This window comes from Rutilus rutilus (genome assembly GCF_951802725.1).
Source record: "Rutilus rutilus genome assembly, chromosome: 22".
Classification (NCBI taxonomy): Eukaryota; Metazoa; Chordata; class Actinopteri; order Cypriniformes; family Leuciscidae; genus Rutilus; species Rutilus rutilus.
In genome coordinates, this window is record NC_140227.1 from 14218460 (window position 1) to 14236138 (window position 17679).

Consider the following 17679-nt stretch of genomic DNA (forward strand, 5'->3'; position numbering starts at 1 on the left):
TGGAGCACTTTGGCGACACCGATGGTGAGCTGGAGTTAAATGTATTTTTGGTCACTTTTATACAGAAAATCTAAAGAAAATTAAACATATACAGAAAGATTATACAAATACAATTTCAATCACCAAGCCTGTCACTTGAAGCAAATATCCATTCCTTCTTAAATGTCCGCGGCAGCGAGCGTGTTGAGCCGTTTAGTGAAACTGACGCAAATAACAGTTTAAATAAATAAAATACTTCTGATATAAACATTTATATTAAATATGCCATTCAAATTAATGGAGTTAAACACTTAAACATGAAATCATTACTGAAGTTACAACATTTTTTTAAATTCAATCATTAGAAATATTTGTTGTGGATGCGATTGTTTTTGAACACTTTTCCTGTGGCGTGCTTTAATGTTTTAACCACAGAGATAATTGCTTATCATGATAATACCAGATTGTCTGAGAAAATAGTTTCGTGCAAATAATGCCCAAGGCCTATCTGTTTCCATTAAAAATATAAATCAATTAAAAATACAATTCGGCAAGTGGAAAAAATTGAGAAAAACTTTCTCTGAAATGTATTTTACACTATTTGATTTATGTAGGCTATTCAAAAACAAGGCAAGGATAGACAACTACTTGATTTGTGTAATGTTTCTTGTACCGTTTATATCATTTGCATATGGATGAATAATCATATGCAAATGATATGTAGATGAGGATCTGCATAGTAAAACTAGGCGTTGTAAGCGCCATATATGGTTATTTCGGGTGGAGACGCATGTACGCACAATCTTCCGCTGACTGGGATTTATAAAGTGAATTCTGCGCAGGTTCTGGCGTACGCACGGTTTTATAAGTCTGAATATTTTTTTGCGTACACCATTTTTGGCTTTCGGGCGCACGTACACTTTTAGTAAGGTTCCTACGCACAGTTTTATAAATGAGGCCCCTGGGCCGGATCTGGAGAGACACTATATTGCTGTCTGGGTTTAGACAGTTTGTAAACCCTGTTTTGTTTTCAGACAGTTTAATAAAACTTAAAAAAAAAGTCTAGTACAAACATTACTATCACTCATTAATGGTAGCTTTCACAGTTGCTAGGCGACAAGAACAATCATCCGTAGGCTAGACCGTCCCATTTAACAATGCTCAGTCCGACCTTTGCGGCCTTCGAAGGATGCAGCCTGTGAATTGGTACGCAGCTACTATAGCGCACACACACACACCATCGCAAGTGGTCTGGCCTCATCAGAGCATACAGACTCACTTACCTTCCTTACTCATCTGAGGATTCCTTTTGTTAAAGTCTTCCAAGTCGTGTTTCCAGTCATCGTCCTGTCATATCAGTTATATCCTCGTCTCGTCTGCTGCCTAGTATGTTGTCGTCATCTTCGTACAACCTACAAAAGAGAAGACTATCTCAATCCATCAAATTATTCTGAAATCATCTTCCAAAGTCTCTACTCACCTGCTGTTGTATCTTCTCCTGCTGTCCCAGTGTGTTGTTGATGTGTCGTCATCATTGTGTCTGTGCCAGACCATCATCCTACATGTATGTTGTAGGTCTAAAACATTGGGCAGTCATGAGCACTTGGATTGCAGGTCTGTTCTGGTCACGGATAGTGTGGAAAAACTATGCTAAATGCATGTAGTGAATGCTAATTGACAATATAATTATAGTTAGGATAGTTCAGGGCGTATGTTTTCCTTATCTTTTGTCGGTAACGTCAAAGGTTGTGCATTCAATCAATCGCTGCTGTATTTTATCTCAACTTGATCTGCTGCTTGGTGGATGCCTAATTAGCATAACATTATTTCAAGCATAGTTTCATTAAGTGTATTATTGGCTGTTGAAACAATAAAACCCATCGAAATAAAATAAAAAATATTTAGAATTTAGAAACCAATAATAATAATAATATATTAATAAAATAACATTCACTGTTAGATGCATTAGATAAAAGCATAGTAAATGTAAAATAAATGTCTAAACGTAGAATACATTAAATGCAATGAGGAAAAGCATGGTTTCATGCAGTGAATTATTAGCTGTTGAGAGCATCAAACCATCAAAATAAGACAGACATCTATGTATTATCATTTTGAATAAAAAGCATTTTGATGTTGCTTCGCCACAATGTCCATTAAAGCAATAGAATCTTGGTCCTGAAGCAAAACCAGTTGAGAACCACCGAGTACCTTCTCGGATGACTATTTGTGAAATCATAAACATGAAGAGAGGCTGTTTAGCCTTTATTGTCAGGTGGTTCTAATATAAGCCGAGGCTCAGCATATCTGATTTGATTAGTAAAGAGATCCATTTCCACAGGAAGTCATCCTACACCTCTCACTGTACCACTTCCTGTTAGGGGCTGTACCAGAGGAAGTTGCTCAAGTTTCACATCAGAAAAAAATTGCATACCAGATACTAATCTGAAGAAGATTTAAAGGCTACAAAGCTTTAGGTTGTCACATATCATGATTGACAGCTCGCAAAAATGCATGCTCTGCCCTTTCGTATCTGTGTCACGCCCCATAACGCTCCACAGGAGGTTTCCGCCGGTGAGAGGAATACTGCCACCCTCTGGAGTACATTTAGTTTTTGCTAGGACTAGAGGTCTCCTTTGAACTTTACCCTGAGGTCATGCCTGACTCTAAGCGCTGGAGTCCTGTGGGGATAATTACAAGAACAGACACCTCAGCAGCCGTGGAAACACAACGAGCTCCGCTGTGATTGGTGGACGGGATTCTTTCTATCGGTCATATTCTGAACTCTGACCTGCTGAGAATTTATAGTGAAGTAATGAGTGACACAATTCTAAGTTGTCATAAATGTTTCGTTTTTTTTTAATTGTGGGATTTTAAGTTAATTGATTAACTATTGGGTTTCATCTTACTCAAATATCTAATGATACAAATGTAAAATAAATAAAAAAAATACACTTTTTTAAAAGCGGTTAAAATGTTCACATATCTCACTAAGATGTGATACAGTTTATACTCTTTATATGCAGAAATGGACCATGGTGAACATAGTGTCGGCCCAGATCCGGCCCACATCTGGTACACTTGGATTCTGAAACACACTGAGTAATATTAGTCACACTGTTATCATGAAATGTTATTTTGTGGAATTTTATACACATAAAAAACAATGTTCATAAGGGCCTGTGACAATGGCTGGATCCAAAATCACATACTTCCTACTAGGGGGGGGGGGGGGGGGGGGGGGGCTGGACGTGAAGCTCCACCCATTGGCTGGTCTCTAAAATGTTCTATTTATTTTAAAATGTAATTGTGGTGCATTCTTAACTTATGATCATATGAACTTTATGATCCTTAAAGCTGCAGTCCGTAACTTTTGGCGGTTAATAAACAGAACATTATGCGTCTTGCGGAAGAACATTGTAGCCGGAGCTACTTCCCAGACAGCAACATATTGTCATCGGCACAGATCCGGCCCACATCTGGAATACACATAGATTCCACACGGCCCAGATGTGGGCCAGATCTGTGCCGATGACAATATGTTGCTGTCTGGGTTATCTCTGTGTATGTCTATGACACAGTCTAAAACCCTCAACCCCTAAAAACTGTCAACCCTTACCAGTCTAAAATAGTCAGCATATAAACACTTATTATAGGTGTACCGTAGTGATACAATATGTAACAATATATGTGAAGTGTCAAAATTGAGCCTTTATGGGCACGCTGTGTTGAATGGAGGTCCCTGGATAAGGAGTTACCGGATCACAGCTCAAGTCTTCTATCTAGTGGTTATTATATCTCATTACAACACAGGAGAGCTCTACCCATCGAGAGAAGTGTAACACCGGTAATTATCACTTGAGCTGAATGGCGCTGTTGTGTCAAGAAACTGGGTCCCGTGAGTCACAATTGAGACTTGAGTTAGGCTATTGTGAAAATAATGTATTAAAAACTTCAATGGAATAAATTAATCTTCTAAGGGAGTACTGTAATAGACATATGTAGCAAAATAACAAGTGGATTTTGTTTTCTAATTTAAATTATGTAGCAACACTTCTTGAATTTTCATGTCATGAATACAGCTTACTTAATTTGTGAACTGGAATACAGCAATTTAATTTTTTTAAATTAAATGAAATACTAAAATGTTTTGTGCATTTCCAGTTTAACAATAAATAAAATAAAAATGCTCAGATTTCCAATATGCTCTATATAACATATAGCACATGATACATAACTCCACTCTCTCTACCACATTAGCCACTGTCCGAGTGAAACAACATAAATATCCGTTGTATACGATCCAATATAAAGCTGCAAATTAGAGGGAGGTCCATCATGAGCAGATGCTTCTCCGTTGTCAAACAATTATCAGATGTTATTCTCTGAATTGATCTTCTGAGGTCATGAGAACCTCACACTGATGGGAGGATGGAGGCAGGATTCAGATTGTGAGTGCAGACTGAATCTCCTGCTAGGTGTCAAAATTGCCTAGAGGGACAAGAGGAAATGAAAGGGAAAAAATATGTTAATGTTAAAAACAGTGAACGAGAGTAAACAATCGCTTATTATCCATCTCGTTTGTGAAGCTAGGGATTTAGCCATTTAAATAGAATAGAAGAGAATAGAATAGAAACGTTGATTGACAGATAGTAAATGCTGATAAAGTATATGAAGCACTAAAACTATATACTTCAGCATATTTAATTTAAAAAAAAATATTTGATGAATTAAACGATGTTGTGTTATATTTTGTGTGACATAGCTCTAAATTCGGATAATTATTTAAACGTTTAAGAGACTTTTATTTTGAAAATCCGATCTGCCTGTCCTGTATAACCCTGTTGTGGTACATTTCACGCTGGTAATTCTGGCTGATTCATTGTAGACGGGCTGAAACTTAGCTGCCACTCTGACACTATCTCATTCTCACTGCACAGGTAAAAGAATAATACATATTTTCTATCATAAAATAGCTGTTTATGGAATATTGCAGTCCGCGGAGGCTGTTTATGTGATCATAAACGCTTAGTATGTTGTTGAGTGATGTAGTAGTTTTGCCTCTAGCATCATCATTAGCCTTTCTTACAGTTGTTTAGAGGTTAAATTAAATTCTACATGAATAAAATCAAAATTATTTCACTTATTTTACAGTATATCGCATATACACATTGTCGTTTCCCCGTTGTTTGTGTTCTCATAAGTGTCATGTGCCCGTGTAAATAGCATGATAGCACCATGCTAAATAGCTTAGCATGTTAGCAGTTGAGGTCTGGCAGTGAATTAAAATACTGACTGAGTATATCACAAATAAAGACTTTTTAATGTTAATATTTAAGGTTGACACCTTGGAATATTTCATTAGATACAGTTAAAAATCAGTTCATTATGATAGGTAGGTGTTTTTGAATACCTACTACCTAACTTATGTGAATGAATAGTCATGATTCAGCAACATTCATAACCGTGCCCAGTGCCTTTAATATAAAAAAAAAACTGACAAGCTTGTAAACTAAAGACATCTGCTTGTTTCTTCGTGTCTAGATCTAAGGAATGGACCGGCTTTTGAGGCTTGGAGGGGGGATGCCGGGACTCAGCCAGGTAATAATATTTATTCTGATATTAATATATATCTGATAAACATGATGTTGTGAATGGCATCTGCTGTGAGTGACAGCAGCTTGCAGTCATTAGACAGCTAAATACTAAATATACATCACTCAGCACATCAACACTGATGTTTACTACAACTGCCGTCAAACACACTGTGAGATACTGGGAGATAGTCACTGACAATCTCCATAATGCACTTGCATGTTATTACTGAATATTTAAAATTGATAAATATCCATTAAAAGGTTCTCATTAAGGCGAATCGTCTTAAACGGTCTTTAAAACTGGTTAAACTTAAATTGTTAGCTCAGGTCCATTAAATATTAACAGATAGGCTTGCAGTGTTTGATTTTTAAAATGTATAAGTAAATGTTAAAATTAACATAAAGTACAATTAATAAATGCTTTGGAAGTATGTAGTTAACTAATGTTAACAAATGGAACCTTATTGTAAAGTGACAGCATTATTTGTTTAAAGAAATTAATATTTTTATTCAGCAAAGATGCATTAAATTAAAAAAAGTGACTGTAAATATATTTATAATGTTACATATTTCTATTTCAAATAAATGTAATTCTTTTGAACTTTCTATTCATTAAACTTTTTCTGTAAAATATGAACCAGCACAACCGATTTCAACATTGATAGAAATGTTTTTGTTCAGTAATTTATAACATATGATTTAACAAGTGATTTCTGGAGGATCATGTGACACCGAAGACTGGAGTAATGATGCCGAAAATTCAGCTTTGCATCACAGGAATAAATTACATTTTAAAAAGATAAAAAGTTCTTTTGAATTTACAATATTTCACAATATTATTTTTACTGTATTGTTCATCAAATAAATGACCTTGACCACATAATAATGATATTTATTTGTATATAATGACAAATAAATGACCACATCTTGGTGTGACTTCTTTCAAAAACATAAAAAAAATGTACCAACCCCAAATTTTTGAACGATAGTGTATAATTAAACACTATTTCATACTGAAAACCATCCCCGGCGACCATATGAAATATGCCTAAAATCCTTTATAACCAGAGTGAGAGATCAACTATGGCCTTCACACCAGCTTAGACTGTATTAAGAATTGTAATTTTTTTCCAGCAAGGTTAAAAGCATTTGATTCGTACATAATGACATCTGTATTACTGCAAACACTTCCTGTTAGTGAAAATCCCTGTGCTTGAGATTTTCTGGGAACTTCATGTGAGCAGAAATGTGTCAGGTGGTAAGCAGGTGCACAAAATATGATGCTTTTTTGGGTGGTGTTATTGAGGGTGGGGGTGTCGGTATTCTGAGAGTGTCCTCATGTGGTTTTTCTCAAGGCATGATGCATGATGGGTAGAGAGACGTCTCTCAGCTCTCTCTGCCAATTAACACTTCCAGTATCAGGCTGCCTCCCTCTGATTCACACCCCACTCCAGCAGGCAGAGCGGAAGAGAGAGAAAGAGGGGGAAAAACGGGGGGGGGGGCGCCCATCATTCCTTTCTTTTCTTCCTTTGCTGGTTTCATACTCTTATTTCCGCAGCTGCACATGCTTAATGTTTAAAACTTGATAACATTTCATAAAGGATTGATTGGATTTTGGACAGTGTTGATTGGATTTCTGCAGTTCCAAATGTCATTTTCTCAGTCCTCGTGAGCTTTGATTGGCTGTTTGATGTTCACACGTATCCATATGGCCTAATGTGTGCGTATTTGATGATGATTGAGGTACATAAATGTGTACATGACAATTACACAAGGGTCGCTTAACCTCGAAAAGATGTTTCCCAAGGTGACGGATGGATTTTGCAGGATCTCTCTTCACTCCTCTGTTTGTCGAGTGTCACGCTGGCATCAATCCTGTGCTTTAGGGGGCAGCTGTCAATCAAACCGCACTGACAGTCCGCACTTCTCAATCTAGGAACAGTTCCTGCACCTGCATTTGTGTTCAGATTTGAATACATTTTTTTTTTTTTTTTTTTTACAAAAAGTACTGGTACAACATTGATGATATATAACTTACTCCATAGGATGACTTGAAATATTTAAATGAATACATTATTATGAATATACTAATCAAACTCAAATATAAATTAAAACATAATCAAGTAAACTGCATCTCCCCTCAATAAGTTAAATAATATTGTTCTTATCGAAGAACACGCAGTTCTTGAAATTTCTGGAATTGTGTAATGAATAATGATTCATTTAATATATAAATACTCCCAGTTCTGTTAATAGAAATGGTTTGGAAACAAGCAGCTTTGTTATATCATATATCTTAAAAGAAAAAAACACTTTAAATCCCCAATAAAAATAACATCAGTCAATATTTTTATTATCAATTTTATTACACATTACATTTGTTTGCAGATTTATTACATTTATTACTATCACAATTCTCGGTCTTTAAGATCCGGTAGTCACATTCTTCTTCTCACGGTATTGGTAGATGTTTCAAAGAACTTTGTTAATAAGCTGCCTAATTAATGACTCTGTTGACACCTGGAATTAACATCCACCTCTGTTGTGTCAAAGTTTGGGTCTCTGATTTTGTGATTACCTGCATTACTTTGTTTCACTGCATGTTGATGTCAGACATACCAAAGATAGATCTTTTGAATCTGTACCTAGCTTGAAAAGGTCATTTATATCCCTTATTGCACGTGTTTTGCTCTGTCCGAGGCGGATTTTAATACTAGATGTAAACGGATCCAGTGAAGGTCGGATGATCCATTCACTAGCATTAAAGGGCTGGTATCATTCCTAGGAAACAACCCTCTACTTAAGCTTGAGTCGCCATTGGCTAGTACATTTTTAGTTATTCAGTCAAAAGCATTGAGTGAATTATTATTTTATTTTTGAGTCTTTTGTTGTTTGATTAACATTAAAAACACAGACAGCAGCTGGAATATTAGGCTGCTGTCACTTTAAGACACAATTCACGGATCCAATATGCTGATACTGTACACATGCGTTGTCTCTCCGACTGCATTTAAGACATAACCGACAATGTTTACTTGGATACTCGGCAAGACTGGCATGTTGACATAATTTTGTGTGAAATTCAAGTGAAAGAGAAATAAATACAGTTTTCACGTGCTGACAGACTTGGCTTTCTGAATGTGTGCGCACAAAACTTCTCACTCAGCGCGAGTACCGAATTGAGCTCTCTTTCGCGTCGTCTTGTGCTCGAATGTGTACATTGGCAAGGCTTAAAAACACATGCAAATGATAAGCGATGCAGCACTGGCCCGATCGGGACAGTGACTGACGGTTTTGCCCATCGTTTGGATGTCCACATGTTCTTGTTTCAAGAAATGACAGTGGCTGTTGCATTTCTTTTGTAAAGAAGTGGCCAAATATTAAAGATTTACATAATGTATATGAGTTATTGTTTAGAATATTATGTATTACATTATGTATTTTAACAGTGTTGTTCAATAAGACCATGCAATTACTTGCTTTTGATACTTTATGTAAACCAATTATAATTACTTCATTGTTATTATATATGTATTTTAGGTCATTTTAAAGGGTATTCACTAAAAATATTATATGATTGCTTAATCTTCAAAATAATTGGCAATTACTCGATTATCAAAATAATCATTAGCCCTAGATTTGTTAAGGAAGTAAAACGCACCTGCATTGTTTTACAATTTGTGACTTTCATTCAAATAAAACTAAAAGACATTCATTGAAGATATTGTCTTGTTTTCGTAACACCCAAAATCATGCATCGTCTCATGAGCTAAGTTTATCATAACACCCATAGTAATTATGTAATTTTTTATGTCATGAATTGCAGTATTTGTATTTGTACTACTGAAAATAGAATTGTTGATATAAAAAACTAGTTTCCTGGGAATGGTTTGGAGTCAAATCGGCTTGCCATAGAGTAAATGAGCAGTCCTTTGCTAAATAGATTTGATTCCCCTGGACTGAAGTGTTACTGTGTGTGTTTTCTGCAGGGTCCTCCCACAGATGCCCCTGCTGTGGACACAGCTGAACAGGTGTACATCTCCTCCCTCGCCCTGCTGAAGGTCAGAACTCAGGATACACACAGTTCCTCTCTCACACACACACACGTCCTCTTTCATACCTGTTCTTGTGTAGCAGTTAATTTCTTCTAGGTTTGGTTCTGTAAATACATTGTATGTTGCTATTAGGGGTGTATGATTAGACTAATTTGAGGCCACTAACATCATTTTAATCACAATTTGTTTTTATTTTCAACCCTTATTCTGACTCTGTGTCACATGACATTGCGGTTCATCATCAAGAAAGTAAATATTTGCATACGTTTTAAAGCCATATCAGTTTAAACTTCTATGGTTTTCTGAGCGCACGGAAAGTTCTCTTTCACGTCTTATTGGTTAAGCTGTAAAATTCACACAAGGTTGTGTCAGAAACACTCAAAGTTCACATAAACACATTTTGAATAATAGGTCCCCTTTAATAGCAGAGTGCATATTTAGAGCTGCTTCAGCAGAGCTCAATGCTACGGATTTTTTTTCTACTGGCAGTGGTTCAAATGTTTAGATACCAGTGAAATATCACAATTCTCTATTACAATTATGATACTACTGCAGCAAAAACTACTTGCCTAATTAATGTAAATTTAAAACATTATTAAAGACAAGTAAACAGTAATAAAATAACAAATAATCTAATTACAAATAGCACAAATAAATACAGATACTAATGAAATAAATGGTGCTTTTTAGGTTTTCAGGTAGGTCTAACTGTAGTTTTCAGGTACAGAATTTGAATAAATTGGCGTAAATATTTAAGTTGTTTAACATTCTATTAATTTGATACATTTACTTCATGGACATCCTTCTCTGATATATCCATTTTGCTCTCTGTTTGCTCTGTACACGTTGCGTGGTGTCGGTTGTTGGTATCTAAGCATTTTAATAAGTACACGAGCGCAGTATCGGGTCGATACCAATAGTATCAGTGCATCCCTAGTAATTGCCAATGTGTCGTCACAGATCCCGCAATATCAAAATGAGCTGTTTGTTTATAATGAGGAGTTTTTGAGGTTTTAATGGTAATAAGAATGACCCCTATAAGAGAAGAGCCACCATTGTTATTTTTCCTCTTTCATTCCATCTGTTTGTTTGTGTGTGTAGATGCTGAAACATGGCCGGGCTGGTGTGCCGATGGAAGTCATGGGTCTGATGCTGGGAGAGTTTGTGGATGATTACACTGTGCGCGTGATTGACGTGTTTGCCATGCCGCAGTCAGGAACGGTGAGGGACATTTTTTTTAACCCTAACCCATATTGGTATACTCTATCAGGGTCACTGCGGGTCCTTAAAACTTAAATTCAGTTAAGGCCAATTAAATATATTAAAGTGTATAAGAAAGTCTTAATTATCATTTCAAGAGGTCTTACATTTGGGGACAGAAAAAAAGGAATCGCAATATGATTTAATGTAATTATTAAACTTCAAAAGGCTGTGATTTAATTGAGCACTGCATGTTTCAAAGCAAAAACGCAACACTGCATGTTCTACAGGCTCACAGTTTCAGAGCAGTTCGCAATCAATGAGTACCACACATTTATTTCAAGAGATTGCTTATGATCTACTGAATAATGACAATGTTTACCTTATGGTCATTATCTCATACCTGCAAACTCATTGCATTGTCTAAAAAGCATAGCTGCATTGTACAGGGTTTACCAGAGTTATAACCGTTATATTTCTGCTGTTCCATAAGTGCCACCTACTGACAGAGAGTGAAATTGCATTTTCATTCAGCGAATGGATCGAAAAGAAGCTAATGCGCATTATAAAAATCTAAACAAATAGGATATATATATAATCGTCATTTTTACAGTCATTTTATGGTTTGGATGTTGCCATAGATTTAGCTATATATTTGGCAATAATTGTATTTGTGCAGGGCTTATATTTGATTTTAAAAACCCTGCAGATACTCTGATAACTGTTGTATTTCTAAAGATGTCACTTCACCTTTGAGTCGATGTATTTGACAGCAAGCTTTACTGTGTTTTACGCTCCTGAGCGATTCTGACTGTTTGTTCTGTTGACAGGGTGTGAGCGTTGAGGCCGTAGACCCTGTTTTTCAAGCCAAGATGTTGGATATGTTAAAGCAGACGGGAAGGTGAGAGAATCAGAGTGAAAATGAAAAGCTGTTCTGATATAAAACTGTATGTGAGATAATGAGGGTTTGGGATCTCTGTGTAGGCCTGAGATGGTGGTGGGCTGGTACCACAGTCACCCTGGTTTTGGCTGCTGGTTGTCGGGTGTGGACATCAACACACAGCAGAGTTTTGAGGCGCTGTCAGAACGCGCCGTTGCCGTGGTGGTCGATCCCATCCAGAGCGTCAAGGGAAAGGTATCGGCCCATAAACATACACAATGCAACAGTCGTTTTAATGGAATTGGTCATTATCTAGAAGTGTTTTCATTTTTGGGTCTCCTATTCCTTTAAACACACACTAACAGATGTTAGCGCTTCACACACACATTCTGCAGAGATTCTTCTTTCTTTTCTGCTGTATATGTGAACGGGCGCTCACACTTCCTGTCAGAGTGTGAGAGTGTCTGGATGTCTGTGATTTTTCTTGTCTGCTTGCCGCTGTGAGCTCTATTAGCACCCTCTGAACCACGTGAGATAGTGTGAGGACTCCATCTCATCTCAGTCCCGTGTTGGGGGATGGGGACAGGAAGAGGAGATGCTTTTATAGGAAGAGGAAGGCGGCATTAATAAAGGATGAAAAAGAGAAAGCAAATGACATATAGTAACGTATAGATATAGTTCAGTTTGATTGATTATGGATGTAAATATTTTTAAGGCTGACCAATAATAACATGCATATAAAAATGTGAGGTTAGTGTTTTTATTCAGCAAGGATGCAATGCATTACATTGATCAAAAGCGACAGCAAAGCCATTATAATGTAACATAAGAAATTTCAAGTAAATTCGGTTCATCAAAGAATCATGACCAAAAATGTATTGTGGTTTCCACAAAAAATATTACGCAGCACAACTTTTGATCATAATAATAAATGTTTCTTGAGCGGCAAAGCAGCATATTAGAATGATTTCTGAAGGGTCATGTGACACTGAAGACTGGAGTAATGATGCTGAAAATTCAGCTTTGCCATCACAGGAATAAATCATATTTTAAAGTATATTAAAATAGAAAACTGTTATTTTAAATTATAATTATATTTTTTTAATCAAATAAATGCATTCTTGGTGAGCATAAAATATTTCATTCATAAACATTAAACAATCTTAATGATCCTAAACTTTTGAACAGTAGTGTACATTCTTTATGATGCTTACATTATTGTAATACATCTATTATTATTTATGTGCACCGAGAGTAAATTTGACCAATAATGAAATTGATTTTTACTTAATATATTTGAGTGATGGAGGGGGACAGGAGTTAAACACTTAGCTCAACTTGAACTTGAACTTCAGTATTTGAGCTGAAAGGTTTTATTTCATTGCACTTGTTTGTTTTGGGTTTTAAAATATTCATGTAGCACAGAGTATCATCACGTCTCTGTGAACACAGTACAAGTGCTTTAAAAAGGGTTTGTGACTTCTTCGTGGTGTCAGCACTACACGGTCCGTCCGTCTTTCTCCTGTGCACCCTCCGAGCATCACACACTCAACCTGGCAGAGGGAACGTCCCCCTCAGCACAGATGTGGAGCACTGCAGGATTTTACACCAGTTCATTCAGTCAGGATCTAACGAGTCCCCAGGGTTCAGGAGGCGTTACTTTGTGCTCTTCCAGACAATCTGCTCCCTCTCCTACTTAACACTCTTTTGTCCAAGACAAAAACTCCCATCGCTGTGATTTGGCCTAAGGCTTTACTTGTTTTATTTAATTCCTTTCTGCCTTTTATATTCTCCATAACATACTATTTAAAATCAGTAGCATCAGTAGGTGTTTTGTGTACCTGAGACCCAATTAAAAAGCCTAATTTAAAATTGACACTGCATGTGAAACAAGGTATGATGCATAATGAAGTCTTTTTTTAGTTCTAAAAGCTTTAATACAGCTTTTATTTAGTCTTTATTATGGCTATCATTATAATTTTATAATTGTACAGTCTTATGTTGCTGGTCCTTTTTATGCTGTAAAAATCTGCCCACATCGCCATGTTCTCTTTAATTTTGGAAATAGGCCATGATAATATAATTAATACAATGTTATTCATCCTAAAATGTCATAGTTCTATATTTGGTTAAAAATATGAAAAACTGTTTAACCAGAATAACCAGCTTATTTACTAAACATTTTCAAGCATTTTTTCTTCAGATTAAAAAAAATATATAATAAAATCAATATAAATATATTAGTTTTATGTGTATGAAGTGTCATACTAGAAATATATGCATTTATAAATCATGAATATAAAGTTATATTTCTGAATATAGATGTAAAATGGAATATATATTTAAAGACATCACTTATCTAAACCAAAGGGAGTATTTTTTTCCTCTACTTTCAATTTTATTTATCACTGTTTTCCTTTTTCTCTCATCTTTTTTTATTTTATTTCACTCATCCACTTTTTCATTTATAAACTCTTATATCATTATATTACTCATATACTACTGTGTCAATAAATGTCCTTTGTAGCTAGTCTAATAATATAATAAAATCCTCCATGGCACACTTCGCCAACTCTTAAACCACCAAAGTAACTTCTAATCCTAAATATTTAGACCCACAATGGAGGAAAAAACTGTCACAGAATGTCACGGTTTTGCAAGAGGTGTTCAGCTCGATGCTGGATAAGAGGTTTATAAAGTCGCCACCATAAATCGTCTGTCACCTCTCTTCCATTATGTGTGTACACGGCTGTGATGTTTCTGTGTGTGACGGTTGCTCTGCTCAATAGTGTTCATGTGGGCAGGCTTGACCTGTGTGTGAGCTCATGTGCGTTATCATCGCATATGTGATGTGACAGCAGCACAAAGCCTGCGCTCTTATTGTAAATGTCTTTTTTTTTTTTTCTGTCCTCTGGATTAGATCAGATTTTATTTACTGGTGTCCTCTCACTCTCTAAAACCAGAGTGAGGTTATTTCGTAGCTCCCATAATGCATTCAAATGAAAAATTCCTTTTTATATATAAACTATTGATTTGCGCAAGAAGGTTAATAACACTCTTCATTTTCCTCCTCCAGGTTGTGATTGATGCTTTCAGGCTAATAAATGCCAATATGATGGTACTGGGTCATGAGCCACGTCAAACCACTTCTAACCTGGGACACCTCAACAAGCCCTCTATTCAGGTTACATTTTTATATAGAATTAAAAAATGTGTATAATGTATATTATTTTATTATATTTATTATATTACTTTTAATGTAGAATTTTACTAAAAGTCATATCTCTTGTGCAGGCTTTGATTCATGGACTCAACAGACATTATTACTCCATTACTATCAACTACAGGAAAAATGAATTGGAACAGAAGGTTTGAACTTATCGATGTTTTAACATGCTTTTTGTTCTTCGTTTGTTGAGACCAGACAGTCATACTGTGTTTGTGTTCAGATGTTACTGAACCTCCATAAGAAAAGCTGGATGGAGGGTCTGACCCTGCAGGATTACAGTGAACACTGCAAACTGAACGAGACCATTGTCAAGGAGATGCTCGAACTGGCCAAGAACTACAATAAGGTGAGAAAATGCACCGGGACGTGGGCGTCTGGCTCTCGAGTCTGAAAAGTTAAATGGAAATGGAGCCTTTCATTCATGAAGTATGTTTGATTTCATTGTTTGTTTTTTTCGTCCCTTCAGGCTGTGGAGGAAGAAGACAAGATGACTCCTGAGCAACTTGCCATTAAGAACGTTGGAAAACAGGTCATTAGTTTCTTCTTGTCTCTTTCTTTATATTGTAGGTGGTTTGTCATTATATTTACTAGGGCTGGGTTAAAAATATATATTTCTCGATTTTAATCGATTCTCATTTTGAAAGACCTTTATTGATTCTCAGCACCCGTTTGCACTTGGTCACTTTATGCGTTTTCTCTGATCGGATGGCTATCCAATCGTGAAAAGACCAGGTGGCAATGGCCTTCGTAACGCTTTTGAGACGGATTTAAATCCGATCACTCGAACCGCTTCAGGAAGTGGTCTGAGATGCTTTCCAGACAAAACTAGACATGTGTAAATGCATGTCAATTTTACTCCTCCCAAAATAAACGTGTTAGAGAGTGTTATAGGCTGTATGACGTGATATGACTTCACTACAGCAACAAGCATCGTCGCAGATGAGTAGCTGAGCATCTGTTCAGCAAGCCATGTTGAGCTCATATCGGTTGCTTTCTCTGACGTGAACTCTGCAAATAGTGCGGGAATTGAAGATCGGATTTATATCCGTTTTGCCGAGACACTTGTATGCGTAAACGGAACCGTTTTATCAAATCAGATGGCTATCCGATCAGTAAAGACACATGAATGACCCAGTATAAACGGGCCCTTAAATTCCAAGAATCGATCTTTCAGTCTATGCTGTTTTCAGAAAGAATAATAACGTTATTATAATAAGAAACTTCCTTATGTGCAATTTAAATGTAAGTTGCCTACAAATCAGTTAGTTTTAACCTTCAGTATTATAGTGGACCAACTGGGATTCCTTACACAGATTCCATTCACAAACAACCAGAGTCGAAATCGAATTGGGGTGCTTGAATCGAATTGTGAAATATGTGTCAATGCCTAGTCCTAGTAATTACTGTAAACCATAGGTGACCTGGCAAATACTATACCACATGTCTGCTATTCTCTTTCTCTCTGTAGGATCCCAAACGGCATTTGGAAGAGCATGTGGATGTTCTTATGACATCCAATATTGTTCAGTGCCTTGCAGCAATGTTGGACACAGTGGTGTTCCAGTGATTTCCCTCTCCGTTTCTCTCTGTGCATAAATGTTCATATTCTACAACTGTTTTGTCTTTTTAAGAAATAAACACAAAATTCCAGTAACGCCACTGTCTTTCCTTCATGGACATCAAGGAAAGGTTGCACATGTAGAAAACAATTGTTCAAACTCTAAAAATGACCAACAAATTCTTTAAGATTCATTATGTAGATCTTGAATTATTACTGCAAAGGGATGTAGTTTCAGTGTAAATCAGTGGTCCTTGCATTTCCCCTTGAAGTTCCTGAGGAATGAAATCTCTGAGGGAGATTTTTTTTTTTTTTTTCAGAGAACAACAATGAAACACCTTATTTAAGATGACAGCACTTCAGGACGACGCATCAGTGTGAAATATTTATTTGTGTGCTCGGTAAACATGGTTGTACCTGTCTAAACGGTTTCACTTGATTTCAGAAATATTTTGAAGCCACCTCTTTTTAAACCCATCTCTAATTCTATCCCTATAGATCCGATATTAAGCCCCCTTATAAGATATATAGCCCCCTTCAAGGTGATATAAGAGGATTATTCTATTGTAATGACTGACTGGCTGTAAATTATTTTACTTGTAGGCTATTTTACTGCTTCTGCTAAAAAAAAAAAAAAGAGAGAGAAAAATACCAGTACAAAATTTAGAAAACAATTGACCTAGCAACAATGTAAGCACTGCCATACTATATGAGAGAGAGAGATAGAAAATCTGTAATGCATGTTACTTTTTTTTATGGACTAATTGGACACTTGTCTAGCTACAGTGTAACAGTATGTGTGAATTGGGACGGGACTTGATTTGGTGCATCGGGAATTGATTGGGTCGTTGTGCTTTGCTATTGCTGTGATGTCATGTGACTGACAGGAAGGCCTGCCCTTGCGTCAATAAACACGTCATCAGAGAAGAGATGTTGCTGCAAGAAGTTGTTTTAAATCATTTATAATAAATACTACAATATTCCATTGAAAGTTTTAATTTCATGATGAATACAAAAGTCCTGCGTCTCGTTTATAGCCTAGCCTACTGATAAAAATCGCAAGGACTTGCCAGTTATCCATTCAATGAAAGGAGTCCATGCACGGTGATAGTTATAAAATAGCGGCCGGTGTTCTGTCGATTTGTCCTATAGACTGTAAGGAGTCCTACCTTGTCAGATTT

The 17679-nt window shown here is 36.3% G+C and overlaps 1 protein-coding gene across 1 annotated transcript; it reads left to right on the forward strand.

Moving 5' to 3' along the window:
• Positions 1 to 4803: 4803 nt before the first annotated feature.
• On the forward strand, positions 4804 to 17137 carry psmd14 (proteasome 26S subunit, non-ATPase 14). Its single transcript, XM_084394578.1, has 11 exons — positions 4804 to 4919; positions 5524 to 5580; positions 9566 to 9637; positions 10733 to 10852; positions 11662 to 11732; positions 11816 to 11966; positions 14788 to 14895; positions 15006 to 15080; positions 15161 to 15286; positions 15407 to 15469; positions 16409 to 17137. The coding sequence occupies exons 2-11, from the start codon at positions 5533 to 5535 to the stop codon at positions 16505 to 16507; spliced, it is 933 nt and encodes a 310-aa protein (XP_084250704.1). The 5' UTR covers positions 4804 to 4919; positions 5524 to 5532; the 3' UTR covers positions 16508 to 17137.
• The last annotated feature ends 542 nt before the right edge of the window (positions 17138 to 17679 follow it).

Excerpts from the sequence above, each read along its gene's own strand:
- psmd14 (XM_084394578.1), top strand. The coding sequence starts at position 5,533 with ATGGACCGGCTTTTGAGGCTTGGAGGGGGGATGCCGGGACTCAGCCAG. Across the intron at positions 15,287-15,406 it reads TGGCCAAGAACTACAATAAG|GCTGTGGAGGAAGAAGACAA; the intron begins GTGAGAAAATGC and ends TCGTCCCTTCAG. Across the intron at positions 15,470-16,408 it reads TTAAGAACGTTGGAAAACAG|GATCCCAAACGGCATTTGGA; the intron begins GTCATTAGTTTC and ends TTCTCTCTGTAG.